This window comes from Carcharhinus amblyrhynchos, chromosome 12, assembly GCF_965287045.1.
Source record: "Carcharhinus amblyrhynchos chromosome 12, sCarAmb.v2.hapA, whole genome shotgun sequence".
NCBI classification, from domain to species: Eukaryota; Metazoa; Chordata; class Chondrichthyes; order Carcharhiniformes; family Carcharhinidae; genus Carcharhinus; species Carcharhinus amblyrhynchos.
The window spans coordinates 79,733,018-79,750,890 of NC_137335.1; the positions used below are offsets into that span (position 1 = coordinate 79,733,018).

The following is a 17,873-nucleotide window of genomic DNA, read 5'->3' on the forward strand; positions in this document are numbered from 1 at the left end:
AGTTGAGATCTCTGTACTAAAACAGAAAATGATGGAAAAGCTCAGCAGCTCTGACAGCACCTGTGGAGAGAGAACACAGCCAATGTTTCAAGTCAGGATGACCCTTCAGAGCTCACTTAAGTTCTGGAACAGGACTTGAACTCTCAATCTTCCAAATCAGAAGGGAGAAAGCTGCTCACTAAGACACAGTTGACATAGTTGCCAGCAGTGAGGAACACAAGCTTTCTTTCACACGTTTGACCTTGAAAGAGGACAATGGTGTCAGTTAACATCCTTCAGGAGTGAGAACACATGCTGGAAAACCTCAGCTGGTCTGCCAGTATCTCAGTAGGCACTGAGCGGCCTACTGGCTAAAGCCTACAGCTACAGTGACAACTGCCTTCACAAAACTGAATGCTAGCATGTGATTTTCAATGTTGATACAAATCCGCTACCAAAAAAAAAATCACAAGAGCAAGATTTGTGGCAGGGTGTGCACATTTTAAAGCCTTTTGGGAAGCTGTAGACTTGCTTGGATTCTAACTTGCAGTATAAAATACATCAAATGCAAATACTATAAAGTAATTTATTCACATACACCAATATGTATGAAATAGATGGCACAAAGAAGCAAATCATGTCTGGTGCAATAATTTTATGCTGGAAATCTGAACTAGGAAACACTTCAGGGTCAGGGGGCTCCTATGAAGAGAACAGATAGAAACTGCTGGAGCGAACTGACTGAAGAGCAGTAAAGACCCCCAACGACCTAGATATTCATTTACAGATGCACCGAGCTACTTGCAACATTTTAGATGTAGCAAAGGTACGTCAGGAACTGTCCATTGTCACAGATGCCAGGGTCAATAACTTGAAGATTGGACTCCAAGCGTTAATTCTTTTTCTCTTTTAAGTTTATTAGTATCACAAGCAGGCTTACATTAAAACTGCAATGAAGTTACTGTGAAAATCCTCCAGTCGCCACATTCCGACATCTGTTCAGGTACACTGAAGGAGAACTTAGCAGGCCCAATGCACGTTTTTTGAACTTTGGGAGGAAACCGGAGCACCCAAAACAAACGTGCAGACTGCACACAGACAGTGACCCAAACTCAGGTCCCTGGCACTGTGAGGCAGCTACGCTAACTACTGTGCACAACAAAGATGCATCAGGGACATATTTTCCACTAACACAAGTTTAGTCATGGCATGAATCAATTCCTGCCTTCCAGATTGTCTGGATCCACTAGTTTGCCTATCGTCACAACAGGCCCACAGCAGATGCCTTCTCCTTAGCTCTGCAGTCAACCTGGAGCCCCTAGATAATAAAGACACTTATGAGACTCCTACTTATTTACTACAACTCAGCCTTCAACACCATTATTCCTACGAAACTCATCTCCAAACTCCGTGGGCTGGGGCTCAGCTCCTCCCTCCAACTAGATCCTGAACTTCCTAACCCACAGATCGCAATCAACAAGGAACAACACCTCATCCATGATCCTCCTCAACACCACTGCCTCACAAGGCTGTCTCCTCAGCCCTTTACTATACTCGTTAACACATACGACTGCATGGCCAAATTCCCCTCCAACCTGATTGTCAAGTTTGCTGATGATACCACCACAGTGGGTTGGATCACAAACAATGACAAGACAGAGTACAGGAAAGCAATACAAAATCTGGTGAACCAGTACAACAGCAATAACCTTGCCCTCAATATCAACAAAATGAAGGAGATAGTCATCAACTTTAGGAAGTGTAATGGAGGACATCAATGGGGATGAAGTGGAAATAGTCAAGAGCTTCAAGGGTCCAGGTCACCAACAACCTGTCTTGGTCCACCGGCAGCAACACTATAGTTAAGAAAGTCCAACAACAGAAGGCTAAGGAAATTTGACATGTCTGCTATGACTCTCACCAACATAATCAAGGACCCCACACACCACAGACATACTCACTTCCACCTTCTTCCATCTGGAAAAAGAGACAAATGTTTGAAGTCACATACCATCTGACTTTTGAACAGACCTACCTTATACTGAGTTGATCTTTCTCAATACTTCAGCTATGAGGGTACAGTGCTATACAGACACAGCATACCATACATAGAGGAGAGTGCAGAATGTAACGCAACATTCTGCACCCCTTCCTCTACGTACGTTATGCTTTGTCTGCATAACATACAAGAAACGATTTTTTTTTCACTGTATCCCAATACATAAATCAAATCATTACAGATGCCTGGATCAGTAACTTGAAGATTGGACTCCAAAGGTTAACTCCGTTTCCCTCGCCACAGACCTGCTGAGTTTTCCCAGCTCTTTACTTTCTGGTTCGCATTTCCAGCATCCACAGTATATTTGCTGCGGTCCCTCTGAGCTCACCCACACAATGCACAAGTTCCCTGTCTGCGTGCACCGCGCCGGCCCAGTGGGCGCTGCGGACAGGGTCACACTGATACTGTATCCAATTGCCACCCGCTTCCGCTCACGGCGCATGCTCGCCCTTTGATTGACAGCCAGTGGGCGGGGCTCAAAGCTGGCACGTGACAGGGGGCCCTCCAACAGCACACGTGACCATTAACAGTTTAAAACAATAAAACCGATTTTCCTGATCGCTTCATCAAATGCAAAGTCGATAACCGTGGCGCGAAATTACATAATCACACTGAATAAAGCAAGAATTAAACAAAAATAATAAATGTTGAGGTCACGTGATCATTCCCTTCCCGCCGGTTGCTGAGCGCCAGCACGCGGCCCCAATTCAAATCAGTAACGGTCAGCGAGGCCGCTGAAGGGGGAGTTGGTGTGGCGGCGGCAGCAAGATGTTCGATGAAGACGAAGATGAGATCCGCCGCCACATGGGTGATGAGGGCGAAGATACCTTGGATATGGACGAGATGAAGACGCAGGTCCCACTGGGCCGTATGGGTTTGCCGATCCGCAAGAAGGTCACCCGCTCAAACGTAGACCCCGGAGATCTTCGGAGAGGCGGCTCGGGCCGGAAACGCAGGTCCAGCGTATTCGAGGAGAACGCGGTACACGGCCATGAGAGGGGAAAGTGGGGGTCATTTGGAGTTTGCAAACCCTGCTTGCCAACCATGGTGGACCGCATTCCCGGAGGGGCGGGCAGCTGAGGACCCGCCTCGCCCCGCCCCGTCCCATCTTGTCCCGCCCCACCCTGCCTGCCCGCCCACCTACCTCGCCCCACCACCTACCTAGCCCCACCCTACCTGCTCACCCCCCCCACCTTGCCTGCCCCACCTCGCCATGCCCTGCCCCACCCCCAGCTCGCCTGCCCCGCCCCAGCTCACCTGCCCCGCCACCCCCCCCAACCTCGCCTGCCCCACCTCACCCCCTCTGCCCCGCCTCACCCCCCCCACCTCGCCTGCTACACCTCCCACCAGCCGCCCCCACCCCTGCCTCCACTATCCTGTCATTGGCTGCCCTGCACATCTGTAATTACAGAGCCTGCCCCCACATACCTATTGCTGGTCTCACACATTCATCATCAGAGCTCCACCCCTTCATGTGGAGGCTTTGGGAGAGGGTACAGAAAAGATTTACCAGGATGTTGCCAAGTATGGAGGGCATGAGCTTGGAGAAAAGGTTGGAGAAACTTGGTTTGTTCTCACTGAGCGACAGGCGTTGAGGGGCGACCTGATACAAGTCTACAAGATTATGAGAGAGACGGACAGAGTGGATAGTCAGAAGCTTTTTCTCAGGGTGGAAGAGTCAATTACCAGGGGGCGTAGATTTAAGGTGCGAGGGGCAAGGTTTAAAAGAGATGTATGAGGCAGATATTTTTACACAAAGAGTGGAGGGTGCCTGGAACTTGTTGCCAAGAGGGGTAGTGGAAGCAGATACGGTAGTGACTTTTAAGGGGCATCTTGACAAGTACATGAATGAGATTAGAATAGAGGGATATGGTCCTTGGAAGGGTAGGGGATTTTAGCTAAGTCGGGCAGCATGGTTGGTGCAGGCTTGCAGGGCCGAAGGACTTGTTCCTGTGCTGTAATTTTTTTTGTTCTTTGTTCTTTATCATGCCTTTGGTCATCCTGCATGCTCATCGTCACAGCCACATCTTCACCATCCAACTCCAACCGAGAAAGCCAATAGGGTTGTTATAGCGTGCACATTTGGTCTCCACATTTACTTGCAATGGAGGTCGTACAGCAAAAATTCACTAAGCTGGTCTCTGGAATGAGGGGATTGTCTTATGGTCAGAGACTGAGTAAATTGGATCTTTCATCTCTGGAGTTTAGAAGAATGAAAGGTAATCTCATTGAAACCTAAATTCTGAAGGGGCTTGGTAAGGGGTGTGCTGAAGTACAGAGAGATCATTTCTATGTGCACACAGGGTTGTTATAGTGCAGAATGAGACCATTTGGTCCATCATGGCTGCACCAGCCCTCCATCCAAATGAGCATCAGTGCACATTATTTCTGTTCAAATAATCATTGTATGATGCTTGACTGACAGGTGAACACAGGTTGCCGAGCATGATTGGACATATCTCTGGAGGTATCATCACGTAACAGTACTCCCCAACCCCACTTCAACTGTCGACTGCACCAAATCCACACTTTTGCTGTCTGCTCACCCAACGTATCCATATTGGTAGTACAACAAGAAGAAATAGGAGTAGAAGTGGACCACGTGGCCCATCAAACCTGCTCTACCATTCAATGCGATTATGCTTGATCTTGGGCTTCTACTCCATTGTCCTGCCTGCTGTACATCTCTTAATTCCCTGGAAAGCAAAGAATCTGCCTATCCCCGCCTTAAATATATTCTATGAGGGAACATCCACAAGTCAATAGTTCATAAGATTCACAACCATTTATTATTATTTATTAGTCACAAATAAGGCTTACATTAAAACTGCAATGAAGTTATTTGTAAAATTCTGCTCTGAATTGAGAGAAGTAATTTCTTCTATATGATTGACCTCTTATCCTGAGCCTGTTCCCTTGTGTTCTGGAGCCTCCAATCAACGGAAATGATCTCTCTGCACTTCAGCACACCCCTTACCAAGCCCTTTCAGAATTTAGGTTTCACTGAGATTACCTTTCATTCTTCTAAACTCCAGAGATGAAAGATCCAATTTACTCAGTCTCTGACCATAAGACAATCCCCTCATTCCAGAGACCAGCTTAGTGAATTTTTGCTGTACCACCTCCACTGCAAGTAAATGTGGAGACCAAATGTGCACACAGTACCCCTAGATGCAGTCTCAGTAAATCTGTGTACAACTTTACTTTTGTACTCCAATCTCCTTGCATCTTGGACGTGGCGGCACAGTGAGTAGCACTGCTGCGTCATAGCGCCAGGGACCTGGGTTCAATTCCGGCCTCGGGTAACTACGTAGAATCTCCCTGTGATTGTGTGGGTTTTCTCTGGATGTCCTGGTTTCCTCTCATGGTTCAAAATTATGTGGGTTAGGTTGATTGACTATGTTCAGTTGCCCCTTAATGTCAGGCAACTAAGTTGCCCCTTGGTATATGGAAGGAGATGGCCTAGTGGTTTTATCACTTTATTATTAATCCAGAAACTCAGCTAATGTTTTGGGGACAGGTGTTCAAATCCCATCATGGCAGGTAGTGAAATTTGAATTCAACAAAAAATATCTGGAATGAAGAGTCTACTGATGACCATGAAACCATTGTCAATCCACCTAGTTCGCTAATGTCCTTTAGTGAAGGAAATCTGCTGTCCTTACCTGGTCTGGCCTACATGTGTCTCCAGATCCACACTGATGTGATTGACTCTCGACTGCCCTCAGCCAACTAGGGATGGGCAATAAATGCTGGCCAGCCAGTGACGCCCATGTCCCATGAATGAATTAATTAAAAAAGGGAGAATTAACAAGATAAATACGTGGAGTTATGGGGATAGGACCTGGGTGAAATTGTCAGTGTAGGCTCAATAGGCCAGATGGCCTCTTTCTGACTGTTAGGATGCTATGCTTCTAATCTATGATAAAGGCTAACATAGCATTTCTCTTCCTAATTGCTTGCTGAATCTGGATGCTAACTTTCTGCATTGTACAAGCATACCCAAATCACTTTAAACATTAACACTTACAATTTTTTCAATTTTTAAAAGATATTCTGCTTTTTCATTCTCGTGCCCAAAATGAATACATTTCCCTATTTTACACTCCATCGGCCATCTTGTTTCCCACTCGCCAAACCTGTCTATATCTCTTTGCAGCCTCTCTGTGTCCTCCTCACAGCTTACCTTCTCACCTAGCATAATATCAGCAAGCTTAGATGTATTACCCTCTGTCTCTTCATCCATGTTATTAATATAAATTGCAAATAGCCGAGACCCCAACATTGATCTTTGTGACAGCTGCCACTTTGAAAAAGCCCCATTTTTGCTCACTCTGTTTTCTATCCATTAACCAGTCCTTTGTCCATGCTAATATATTATCCCCAACTTCATGAGTCATGATTATACATATTAACCTTGGGTGTGGCAGCTTATCTAATATATTTTGGAAGTCTAGACATTCTATATCTATTGGTTTCCCTTTATCTACCCAGTTAGTTACACCCTTAAAAAACTTAATAAATTTGTAAAACATGATTTCCCTTCAGTAAAGGCATGTTGACTTGTTTGAATCATACTTTCCTTTCTAAGTTATGTGTCAAGAATTCTGTAACAATTGATTCCAGCAGTTTTCCCACAACTGACGTTAATTGACCTCTCTGCTTTCTTGTAAAATACTGTAACATTTGCCAACTTCAACTCTAATGGGACTGTTCCCAAATATAAGGAATTTTGGAAAATCATAGCCAGCATATCTACTATCTTTGCAACTACAATTCCCTGCATAACTGGAAAATGAGTGGATTCTTCATTATCCATCTTGGTAATTCTAATCTGTCAGTCACATTGCCTCTTGCATGTATTTGTAAAACATTAAAAAAAGCCTCCAAAGAATCTGAACCTCTTAAAGCTGAGAAACATGTGACTGGCTAATAATAACTGGCAGCTTTTCATTCAGATTTTAGTTCCAAAATTCCATAGGGAAAGCTCTGGCACAAGGCCCCTGAACTGCCACAAATTAAATTTGAGTATATTGTTCATTGTTTCGGGGCAGTTTGGCTAGTCTCCTGTAGAAGATCAAAAGAATCTACCGCAGAATTTCGGAACGTTCCTTTTTTTGCAAAATGGCCAAAAAGTAGGTGTACTATGAATTTTAAAAAGTACATCCCCATAGACTTAGCTTTCGTTTAATCACTACATTTTCACCTGCAAGTCAAACTAGTAACTGCTCTGGTAAAAATACTTATAGCTGTCAGAAATGTTCTGTAAACTTTTTTTCTGCTAGACTATCTTTTTAAAATAAACTTTATCATGAGTAGGCACTGAACAAGTTGCTATGACTTCATCTAACCGTAATTGTTAATAACTTTATTTCTGATTGAAGTTTCATGAGATTCTAAAGGAAAGGCTACATGATACCATTCTTCAAGTTGTGCATATCGACAAGAGTGAACTGGAAGAAGAAGATGATGATGTTTTTGAAGAACCTTTAACATGGAAACCTAGTCTGGTGAAACAAAAATTGGCTAATACATATAAATTGGGCCCAGATAAAGAATTTAACTTCACTGCAGTGAGCAAAAGACTAGATGTGCTTTTAGAGGTAATAATATATAACTTTAAAAATAAGTCTTTTTTTTGGAATTCCTTCATGGGCTGTGGATGTCATAACCCAACGTACCTTGAGAAGCTGATGGCAAGCCAGTGTGGTGGCCACAGTGAGACTTCATCTAGGATATACAGTTTTCAGAGTTTAAGGAGTATGGGAGGGCAGCCAGGAAAACATGGGAATACTCAAACATTTAATAGCTGTAAACAGCCAATTGAAACTTTATGTACTGCATATAGGCAATATATAATGGGTCTAAATAAGGACTAGGAATCAGCACAGGCTTGGTGGGCCAAAGGGCCTGTTGCTGTGCTGTTTTGCTTTTTGAATATAGTAACTTGCATCGTTGGATGCACCGAATGATAAAATCATTGCCTATAGAAAAAGACAATGGAGCTCAGTCTATTACAGCCAGCTGAACTAAAACTACTAGTGAAAGCATATGAAACGCATGGTAAAAAGATCATTCACACAAGCTTGCTTGTCACCAGTGGTGTCAGTAGGAAGATAACTTCTGTAATTTTTTGATTTCACTGTATTTTGCTTTGCTAGCGTAAGGAGCAAAATAAAACTTCTAATTTCTATTTGCTAGAAAATAAAATTGTGTAGTATTGATGAAATACTAGCAAGTTGTCTTTCTTTCTTTAAAGAGTAAACTAAGAGATAAGGATTTTGAAAATAGCAATATGAGGGCACTGACACTTGTCCTTTCTGATGACGCAAAAGCAATAGCAAAAGAACTGGCACCTGAACGGTTTAAATTAGTTGCTAGAGTTTTCTGTGGAGAGTTGAAAAATCAAGGCTTAATGGTGAGTAAAACATTTCAAGGTAACGATACTTAAAATATCATTGTGCACATAATGCATATGAGAAGTCAGTGGTGCATTTTTTAAAATCTTTCTTTTAATCACTTGGTAGTTTGTCAATATTGTGGGTGCCATTCAACTGCACCTTTAATACTAAAGACTATTGTGTCACGAGTTTGCCAATAAATGGTTTATTCCCCTGTCCTTGCCAAGTTAGATTGCCTCCCATTCCCCAAATATTTTTAATTTAAAATTCTCATTTTCATTTTTAGAATCATTTCATATTTCTAAAACTGTACCTCCAATCATATACCCGCAAACGCTCTGCTCTTCTTTCAATGACCTTTTGTGAATTTCCTTTCACCATATCATTTGCCAGTTAACTTTCAGCCGTCTATACCCATATGCTCTGAAATTTTTGCCCACACCTTCTACCAACCTTTCCGCTTTTAAGAATTTACTTTCTTGACCAAATAGAATCTTCTAATTCATGTTCAGTTTAATTGCTTGGCCCATTACACACCTGTGAAATCTCTTGGCACATTTTCCTATTCTAAAGATTGTGGTCAAAAATGGTGCTATATAAATGCAAGCCTTTCCTCCGGGTGCTCTGGTTTCCTCCTACAGTCCAAAGATGTGCGGGTTAGGTTGATTGGTCATGCTAAATTGACCGTAATGTCAGGAGGATTAGCACGGTAAATATGTAGGGTTGTGGGAATGGAGTTTGGGTGGGATTGTGGTCAGTGCAGACTCGATGGGTTGAATGGCCTCCTTCTGCATTGTAGGGATTCTATTCTATGATTATTTCTTTTTATATAAATGCCAGTTGTTAAGGACTCTACTCGCAATAATTAATTAGCTGATCTCTATAATACTTTTCAGTTTGGAGTGAGACTCCTTTTTTAATAATAATTGTAAAACCTAAGTGGATTTGTTAGTAAACTTACTTCAAAAACAACTTGATTTATTGTTAAAATCTTGGCAACATGTTTTACATTAAGAACACATAGCATGTTTTTGACATGTCAATCTAAACAGATTTTACTTTAATTATAGCTTGCCAGCAGATATCTCTGGGATCCAGAACATGACAGTTGGTGTGAAAGTGTGTATGAAACTAATACATTTTTTGTAGTGGCAATTGTATATGCTGTGTATTATGAGTAGCAGTACTGTCATCAAATCTTTACAATGCCTTTGAAAATATAAAAGAACTGTTTAAAAAGGTGCATTGTATGTTGCTATAGAAACTAAATTTAAAATTAAACATACTTGGAGGACAGCCAAAGAGGATTGTTTTAACTTAACGTAAAATGTCAGCTGTACTTTTGAAAGGAGTCGTCTGATGTTACAACTTAGCCATTGTTTTAGTAACTATTTTGCAGTGGAAATAAATTTTGTACTAAATAAAATTTGTCATCAGTAGTATCTAGGAATTGCATCACTTATGAAACGTGCAAATTCATATACAATAAACAAATATTTATTTTCAACACATGGCACCAATAGATAATATCATCTAAGCTTCTTATGTTAATTATTTTCCTTTTGCAGAATAACTCCAAATAACTTTTCTCTGAGATACATTCCTAGAATTGATGGAAGGTTACTCGTTTCTGTTTTCAATGCTCTATCATAGAGTCATAGAACAGCATTGAAGGAGGCTAATTGGCCATTGAGTCTGTGGATTCTTTCAAAGAGAAATCCAGTTAGTCCAATCCCCCACTCTTTTATTCACTATATCCTTGCAATGTTTTTCTTTTTCAATGATTTGTCCAATTCCCTTTAGAGGCTACTATTGAATTTGTCCTCACGACTGTTCCTCAATTAGAGGATGGCATTCATAAAGTTGCATTTTCCTACCTTGGGTCTTCATGTGACTGACCAAATCAATTCATGATCTGTAGATCTTTGGCCACATGGAGTAGGTCATGGGTTCTGAAGTGAAAGATTTACTTTCTTTTCTTTCCTTCTCTACTGCTGTGTCTCATTAAGAGATATTGTGACTCAAAGCATGATGCAGTTTGATGGACACATTGTCACCATTCTGATCAATTGCTAGCAAGCTCCTTCCAGTCATTAATATCAATGATGCTGCACTTCAAGGGGAGAATCATAGAGTCCACACAGAAGGAGGCTATTCAGCTCATTGAATCTGCACCAAGCATCCTACCCAAGCCCAACGCTACCCTATCCCCGTAACCCCGTGTATTTGTCCTGCTAATTCCCCTAACCTACACATCTTTGGGCAATTTAGCTTCAAAGTGTTTTCTCTGTTGAATTTGTCCCTACCACTCTATCAGATAGTATCTTCCATATCCTAACCACTAATTCCTTATCTCAAAACATATGCCATATGTCAGTTGACAAGGCAGAATTATTAAATGCGAAGGGGTAAAATTCTGCAGCCCTTTCTAGATCTTACACAATAACTTCTGACAGAAAAATCAGCAGAAACTGAAAATATCTGGTGGATGTGACAAGTAACATTAAGTAACATTGTTGCCCCTCAGGTGCCAGGCAACAACCACCAGCTACAGGAGAGAATCTAACCATCTACCTTGACATTCAACAAGATTACCACCACCAAATCCCCCATCATCAACATGTTGGATATTACCATTGACTAGAAATCTAACTGGACCAACCATATATATAGGAAGGACGTAGAAGCTATTGAAAGGGTACAGAGGAGATTTACAAGGATGTTGCCTGGATTGGGAGGCATGCCTTATGAAGATAGGTTGAGGGAGCTGGGACTCTTCTCCCTGGATAGACGAAGGTTGAGAGGCGACCTGATAGAGGTTTATAAAATGTTGAGAGGAATAGATAGGGTGGATTCTCAGAGGCTATTTCCTCGGGTTGAAATGGTCGCTACGAGAGGACACAGATTTAAGGTGCAGGGAAGCAAGTTCAGAGGTGATGTTAGGGGTAAGTTTTTCACTGAGGGTGGTGAGTGAATGGAATCGGCTGCTGTCAGTGATGGTGGAGGCGAACTCGCTGGGGTCTTTTAAAAGACTTCTGGATGAGTATATGGGATGGGGGTTATAGATAGGTCTATGGATCGGTAGGTATTGATGTGATCGGCGCAACTTGTGGGCCGAAGGGTCTGTTTGTGCTGTAGTGTTCTATGTTCTATAAATACCATAATTAGGAAAACAGGTTAGAAGCTGGGAAATCTGCACCTCCAAAAATGCCTAGCCAACATTTACAAGGCACAAGTCAGCAATGCAATGAAATAATTCACACTTACCTGGATGACAATACTCGAGAAACTTGATATCATTGAGCACAAAGCAACCTGCCTAATTTACAGCCTACCTATCGTTAGGAAATAGGTATAGTTCTAAGTAACATATTTGTCTTTATGGATATTTATTTTGTATTTCTGTATTTGTGTACTAAGAAAAGATTGAAATTTCAGTTTTAGCATCAAAACTAAAAGGTGCCTCCAAGTCTGGAGGTGTGTTTAGATGCCTACATTGTAATGAGATTTTACAATGTTAAAGCAAATACAGGGTTTTAAAAAAACTAAGTTATTACTTAGCAACCAGAGGCCCACACTGAGAGTTAGAGCACTTAAGAATCAGTTTGGAACTAAGTAACCCAGAAGCCAAGAACAGATAGTTTACAGATTACTGAAACTGTCTGTGCTGTTACATGCTCTGTCTGAGGCCAGTACTCTCCATTCACTTGATGAAAAGGGAAACCTCAAAAGCTTGTGAGTTTACTATCAACTAAATTGGTTGGACTTAAACTTGGTGTTGTCAGACTTCTTACTGTGTTTACCCCAGTCCAACGCCGGCATCTCCACATCATAGGCAGGGCAATATAGTGAGACAGAAAGCAAGTCCCAAAAACTAAAGGAAATACAAACCAAGCAATGGGACAGAAGAGAGTTCCAGAAAATCTGTGAAGTCAAAGAAGTGAAAACAGGAATCCAAACAAGAGTTTGTTCACCAAAGTTAAAATAAAGAGCAGAGAGAGGCTCCCAGTTAAAGACAGGACTACATCGTACAGACGTGGGAATGCCTTATGACAAGCTTGATATTCAAGGCGTTCAAAAAGTTGGAATCATGGAACCATGAAATAGCCATTCAGCCCATTTTGTCTGCACCAACTCACTGACGAGTATCTTACCAAGGCCCATCCTCTGCCCCTTAACCCCACACAATTACCCCGCTAATGCCCCTAACTTACACATCTTGGGACACTGAGGGGCAATTTATCATGGTTAATTCACATAACCTGCACATCTTTGGAATAAACCGGAGCACCCGGAGGAAACCCATGCAGACATGGGGAGAATGTGCAAAGTCCACATAGTCACCCAAGACTAGAATTGAACTGAGGTTCCTGGTGCTGTGAGGAAGTAGTACTAACCACCATGCAGCCTTTTAGTGTTGGTGACACTTTAATACCTTGGTAGCATCTAAAGTGTTGATGACACATTAATACAGCCTCTGAAGCAGTGGTGTTCTGTTGGCATGATTGAGTACCTCTGTGAATGCACGTGGCAATTCAGGTTAGAGGAATACTGAAAGGAGAGATTGAAAGCCTGGAGATAGATCTTTGGTTCTGCTATCCGAGAGAGAAAGTGTCTTTTGAGAGGAGATTCCAAGCTGTGTTCTTTGAGAGCAGAGTTTGGAACCTCTTGTGAAAGTCACTGGATTTCCAGTGAGATCAGATGGCTCACTGTGACAAGCATCTGGAAGAATTGATGTGAAATCCACCAATTTTCTTTTGGGTGGCATCTGTCACAATTTTGGAGTGTTGGGTATTTGACCACATTTCACCTATTGTTTACATAGACTGTGTTTACTGAGAACATTAAATTTTGTAACTTCTGTTACCCTTACAAATCTGTATATATCAGTAAGGGTACAGCCAGGATAAAAGAGCAATGTTTTATAGTTAATCTTTTTTTAATCATTTATTTTGTTAAAACATCATTGACAATCCTGTGATTCTGTTCATCCAAGTATCTAACAAAAAATAAATGTTAGGATCTATCAAGCCAGATTCCATCTTGGGATCTGACTGATCCAGTTGTAACTTCAGCTGGAACCATAACATTGCCATCTTAAACATTCAATTCCTTCACCACTGGGGCACAGTGGCAGCAGTACCATTTAGAACTTGGACTACAGCAACTTGCCGAGTTTCTTTGAACAGCACCCTCCAAACCTGTAATCTCTATCAACAAAGTAGCAGATGCATGAAAACACTACCACTCACTTGCAAGTTGACTCTCAAGCAACACATGCATTTTGGCAGAAAGAATAGGGTGAAGCAATATAGACTCAATGGCACTGTTCAAAAAGAGGGATCTGGGTGTTCATGTGCGTAGATCTGTGGGTGACACAGTGGTTAGCATTACTGTCTCACAGCACCAGGGATTTGGGTTTGATTCCTAGCCTGAGACATTGTGTGGAGTTTGCACATTCTCCCTATGTCCGCATGGGTTTCTTCCAGGTGATCCTGGTTCCTTCTACAGTCCAAAGATGTACGAGTCAAGTTGATTGGCCATGCTAAATTCCCACTTAGTGTTTGGGGGGACTAACAGGGTAAGTATGTGTGGCCATGGGGATAGGGTGCGATTGTGGTTGGTGCAGACTCAATGGGCCAAATGGCCCCCTTCTGCACTGTAGGGATTCTATGACATATAGTTAGCAAAGCAAATGGGATTTTGAGCTTTATAAGTGGAGGCTTTGAGTATGAAAGCAACAAAATTATGTTGAGTCTTCATGAAGCTCAGGTCAGGCCACAACTAAAAATATTGCGCACAGCCGGTGCATCAGACTGTAGGACGGATGTGAGGGCCCTCAAGAAGGTGCAGAGCAGATTTACCAGAATGGTTCCAGAAATGAGATTTTAGCTACAAGGTTAGGTTGGTGAAGTGGGGATTTCTCTCTCAAGCAGACTGAGGGAAGATTTGATAGAGGTGTACAAAATTATGACAAGATTAGATCAGACTGAGAAGTATAACTCTTCTCAATAGCTGATGGCACAAGGACTTGGAGACACAGATTTGAGGTTTTGAGTAAGAGATGAAGAAGAACTTTTAAATCAGCAAGTTGTAAGATCTGGAAATCTCTGCAATTGAGGACAGTGCAAGCAGAGACCATCAATGACTTCAAAAGAAATTGGATAGGCACTTGAAAGAAATAAATATGCAGGCTTGGGGGAATAGAACAGGGGAAAGGGACTGACTGAATTGTTTCATGGATTGATGGGCTGAATGGTCTCCATCTGTGCCATATTTGATTATTAAGGACAGAATTTCACTGTTGCAGGTGGTGGGAAAAGAAGAATAAAAATTGGGAAATGGTTGGTAAACTGTTGGAATTAAAGGGAGATAAATCACCAAGACCAGCTGGCACACAGTTCTCCAGCTGTGGCCTAACCAGTGTTTCATACAGCTCCATTATAACCTCTCTGCTCTTATGTTCATGCATCGACTAATAAAGGCAAGTATCCCATGTGCCTTCTAAACCTTCGTATCTGTCTGTCCTACTGGCTTCAGAGATCTATGGGCATGCACACTAAGGACCTGCTAATCCTCAGTTCTTTCTAGGGTCTGGCTATTCATTATTCCCCAAGAGAAATTATTTCACTCAAGAGTTGTCAACCTGTGGAATTCTCTACCCCAGAATGCAGAGAATGCCGGAACACTAAGCAAATTTGAGATAAGATTGTTCTTTCATTAGTAGGGGGATGAAGGGTTATGGGGCGCAGGTAGGGAAGTGGAAATGACATCAGCCATAATTGTATTGAATGACAGAGCAGGCTCAAGGGGCTGAATTGCCTAATTCTGCTTCTAGTTCTTATGATCTGAACTGGTCTAGTATTCCTTAAAAATGGAACTTCAGTTTGGACCACTTATAGTCATTTCCCAAATTTCACTGTTTTTTCTCCTGCATCTGGTTAGGTGGATTGGCCATGATAAATTGCCCCTGAGTGTCAAGGGGATTAGCAGGGTAAATATGTGGGATTACAGGAATTGGTGGAATTGTTATCGGTGCAGACTTGATGGCTGTATGGCCTCCTTCTGCACTGTAGGGATTCTATAACTTTATCCTTGGTGGTAGAAATTTTAAAGTGTATTTATTAGTGTCATAAGTAGGCTTACATTAACACTGCAAGTAAGTTACTGTGAAAATACCCTAGTCAACACATTCTGGCGCCTGTTTGGATATATTGTGAGGGAATTTAGCATGGCCAGTGTACCTAACTAGCACATCTTTCAGACTGTGGGAGGAAACTGGAGAACCTGGAGGAAACCCACGCAGACACAGGGAGAACATGCAGCTTCCACAGACAGTGACACAAGCCGGGAATCGAACTTGGGTCCCTGGTGCTGTGAGGCAGTGCTAATCACTGTGCCACTGCAAGTCACAACTTTGGAAGGTGCTGTCAAGTGAATCTTGGTGAGTTGCTGCAATGCATCTTGTACATGATACAAGATTCCTGATTGGGGATAATTTTATTATCTATTTTTACATATCTCATCCTTGGAAATAAAGATGCATGAAAATAAATGAGTTTGCAAACGGGCTGACTCGCTTTTCAAATTAAACCTTGTGATTGTTCCCCCAGTGTTAACACAGACCAGAGGACAACTGGCTGCTGCAGGAGGCTTCAATGGGGAGGTTGGGCCGACTGTGGCGACCCTGGAGTTAAGGCGCTGCCGTGCCGCACTGCCGGGGGAAGGCTCATGGTCGGCCCGGCTGGCAGTGCAGTGCAGTGGAAATGGCCGCCGCAGTGTCATCGAGCCGCCTGTGCGACAGTAATCCAGCAACTCCGGGAGCGCAGTCCAGCAGGGTGAGCGTCTGGAGCGGCTAGGGGAACGATGCCTGAGCCGCTGGCCTTTGGCTCGCCGGCCGCAGTGGGGATTTGGACATTCGTCACTCTGGCTTTGACTTGTCTCCGGACTGAACCGGAGACCGTGCTCATTAGGTTGCCGCCCGCATGCTGTAAAAAAGGCGATTGTTTTTATGTTTACCGTTAAGAACCCACCTGATATGATGCGCGCAGTGAGATTTCTGTATAACCCATTCTCACCAGTTTGGAATAGAAAAGACCTGGACTCATAGAATCCCTACTGTGTTAAAGGAGGCCATTTGGCCCATCGAACCCACACCGACAACAATCCCACCCAGGCCCTACCTCCATAACCCCAGTTATTTGCCCTTGTCATTCCTTGTGGCGCATTGGTTAGCACTGCTGTCTCACAGCAGCAGGGATCTGGGTTCAATTCTGACTTTGGGTCACTGTCTGTGTGGAGTCTGCCCATTCTCCCTGTGTCTGCATATGTTTCCTCTGGGTGCTCTGGTTTCGGAACCCAAAAGACGCGCTGGTTAGTGCATTGACCATGCTAAATTCTCCCTCAGTGTACCCAAACGGACCAGAGTGTGGCGAAGAGGGGATTTTCACAGTAACTTCATTGCAGTGTTAAAGTAAGCCTATTTGTGACACTAATAAATAAACTTAAATCTATGTTAAATAGTAACATTCTGTGGTGATTTGTTGCCTTGGAACATAATTCATGATTTGTGAGATTAGCTTTCCCCCCCTATTGTTCCACTCTTTGTAACCCCACTGGAGTTACTCCAGTAGAAAAAAGAAAGAATAGCAAAACACTGAATGCTAGAAGTCTGGAATATATACAGGGATACTTAGTTTGTCAGGCAGCATCTGTGGGGAAGAACAAAGAAAATTACAGCACAGGAACAGGCCCTTCAGCCCACTGACCATGCTGCCTGACTGAACTAAAATCCCCTACCCTTTTGGGGATCATATCCTTTTATTCCCATTCTATTCAAGTATTTGTCCAGATGCCCCTTAAAACTCACTATTGTATCTGCTTCCACTACCTCCCCTGGCAGTAAGTTACAGGCACGCAACAGCCTCTGTCTAAAAAAAAACTTGCCTCGTACACCTCCTTTAAACCTTGCCCCTTAAACCTATGCCCCTTTGTAATTAACTCTTCCACCCTTGGAAAAAGCTTCTAAGAACAACTTATTTAAACAGCTAAGAGAATATAACATCCTGAAGTGCTTTACTGGAGTGTTGTAAAGCAAACATTTGACAATCAGTCATGTTAGGTGACCCAAAGTTTGGTCAAAGAAGTATTTTTATTGTGTGTTGAAACATCCAGCCAAACAATCTCTATTTCATTTTGAGTTTTTTACTATTTCGCTTTGGATCAGTTGTAGCACTGTTCTCTCTATGGCTATGGACCAAGTGCTGGAAAAATAGATTAGAATAGTTAGGTGCTTGATGGCCAGCACAGACACGATGGGTTGAATGACCTCTCTCTGTGTTTTATGACTCTGAATCACAAGATTCCAGGTTCAAGTCCTATTCCAGGACTTGAGCACCAAAGTCCAGGCTGATACTTCAGTGCAGCACTGAGGG

At 42.6% G+C, this 17,873-nt stretch overlaps 3 protein-coding genes across 5 annotated transcripts in view; 2 read left to right on the forward strand and 1 right to left on the reverse strand.

The window, feature by feature from the left end:
• The window catches only part of LOC145351142 (endoplasmic reticulum membrane-associated RNA degradation protein-like), a 30,022-nt gene extending 27,656 nt beyond the window's left edge, over positions 1-2,366 (reverse strand). For both annotated transcript variants that reach the window (XM_080200810.1, XM_080200809.1), the window contains exon 1: positions 2,284-2,366. The gene's annotated coding sequence lies outside the window, so the exon portion shown is untranslated. The remainder of the gene's footprint in view (positions 1-2,283) is intronic.
• Positions 2,367-2,806: 440 nt separating this feature from the next.
• Positions 2,807-9,620, forward strand: LOC145350476 (dynein light chain Tctex-type protein 2-like). The gene is made up of 4 exons (XM_080199676.1): positions 2,807-3,019; positions 7,423-7,641; positions 8,298-8,456; positions 9,510-9,620. Exons 1-4 carry the CDS (start codon positions 2,807-2,809, stop codon positions 9,618-9,620), a joined length of 702 nt encoding a protein of 233 aa, XP_080055802.1.
• Positions 9,621-16,185: 6,565 nt separating this feature from the next.
• The window catches only part of phf10 (PHD finger protein 10), a 30,696-nt gene continuing 29,008 nt past the window's right edge, over positions 16,186-17,873 (forward strand). For both annotated transcript variants that reach the window (XM_080200811.1, XM_080200812.1), the window contains exon 1: positions 16,186-16,277. In XM_080200811.1, the coding sequence (XP_080056937.1) occupies positions 16,206-16,277 (72 nt within the window). In that variant the 5' untranslated portion in view covers positions 16,186-16,205. The remainder of the gene's footprint in view (positions 16,278-17,873) is intronic.

Coding starts and splice junctions, on each gene's coding strand:
- LOC145350476 (XM_080199676.1), top strand. CDS start 2,807: ATGTTCGATGAAGACGAAGATGAGATCCGCCGCCACATGGGTGATGAG. Junction 3,020..7,422: donor GCGTATTCGAGGAGAACGCG/GTACACGGCCAT, acceptor TTCTGATTGAAG/TTTCATGAGATTCTAAAGGA. Junction 7,642..8,297: donor GACTAGATGTGCTTTTAGAG/GTAATAATATAT, acceptor CTTTCTTTAAAG/AGTAAACTAAGAGATAAGGA.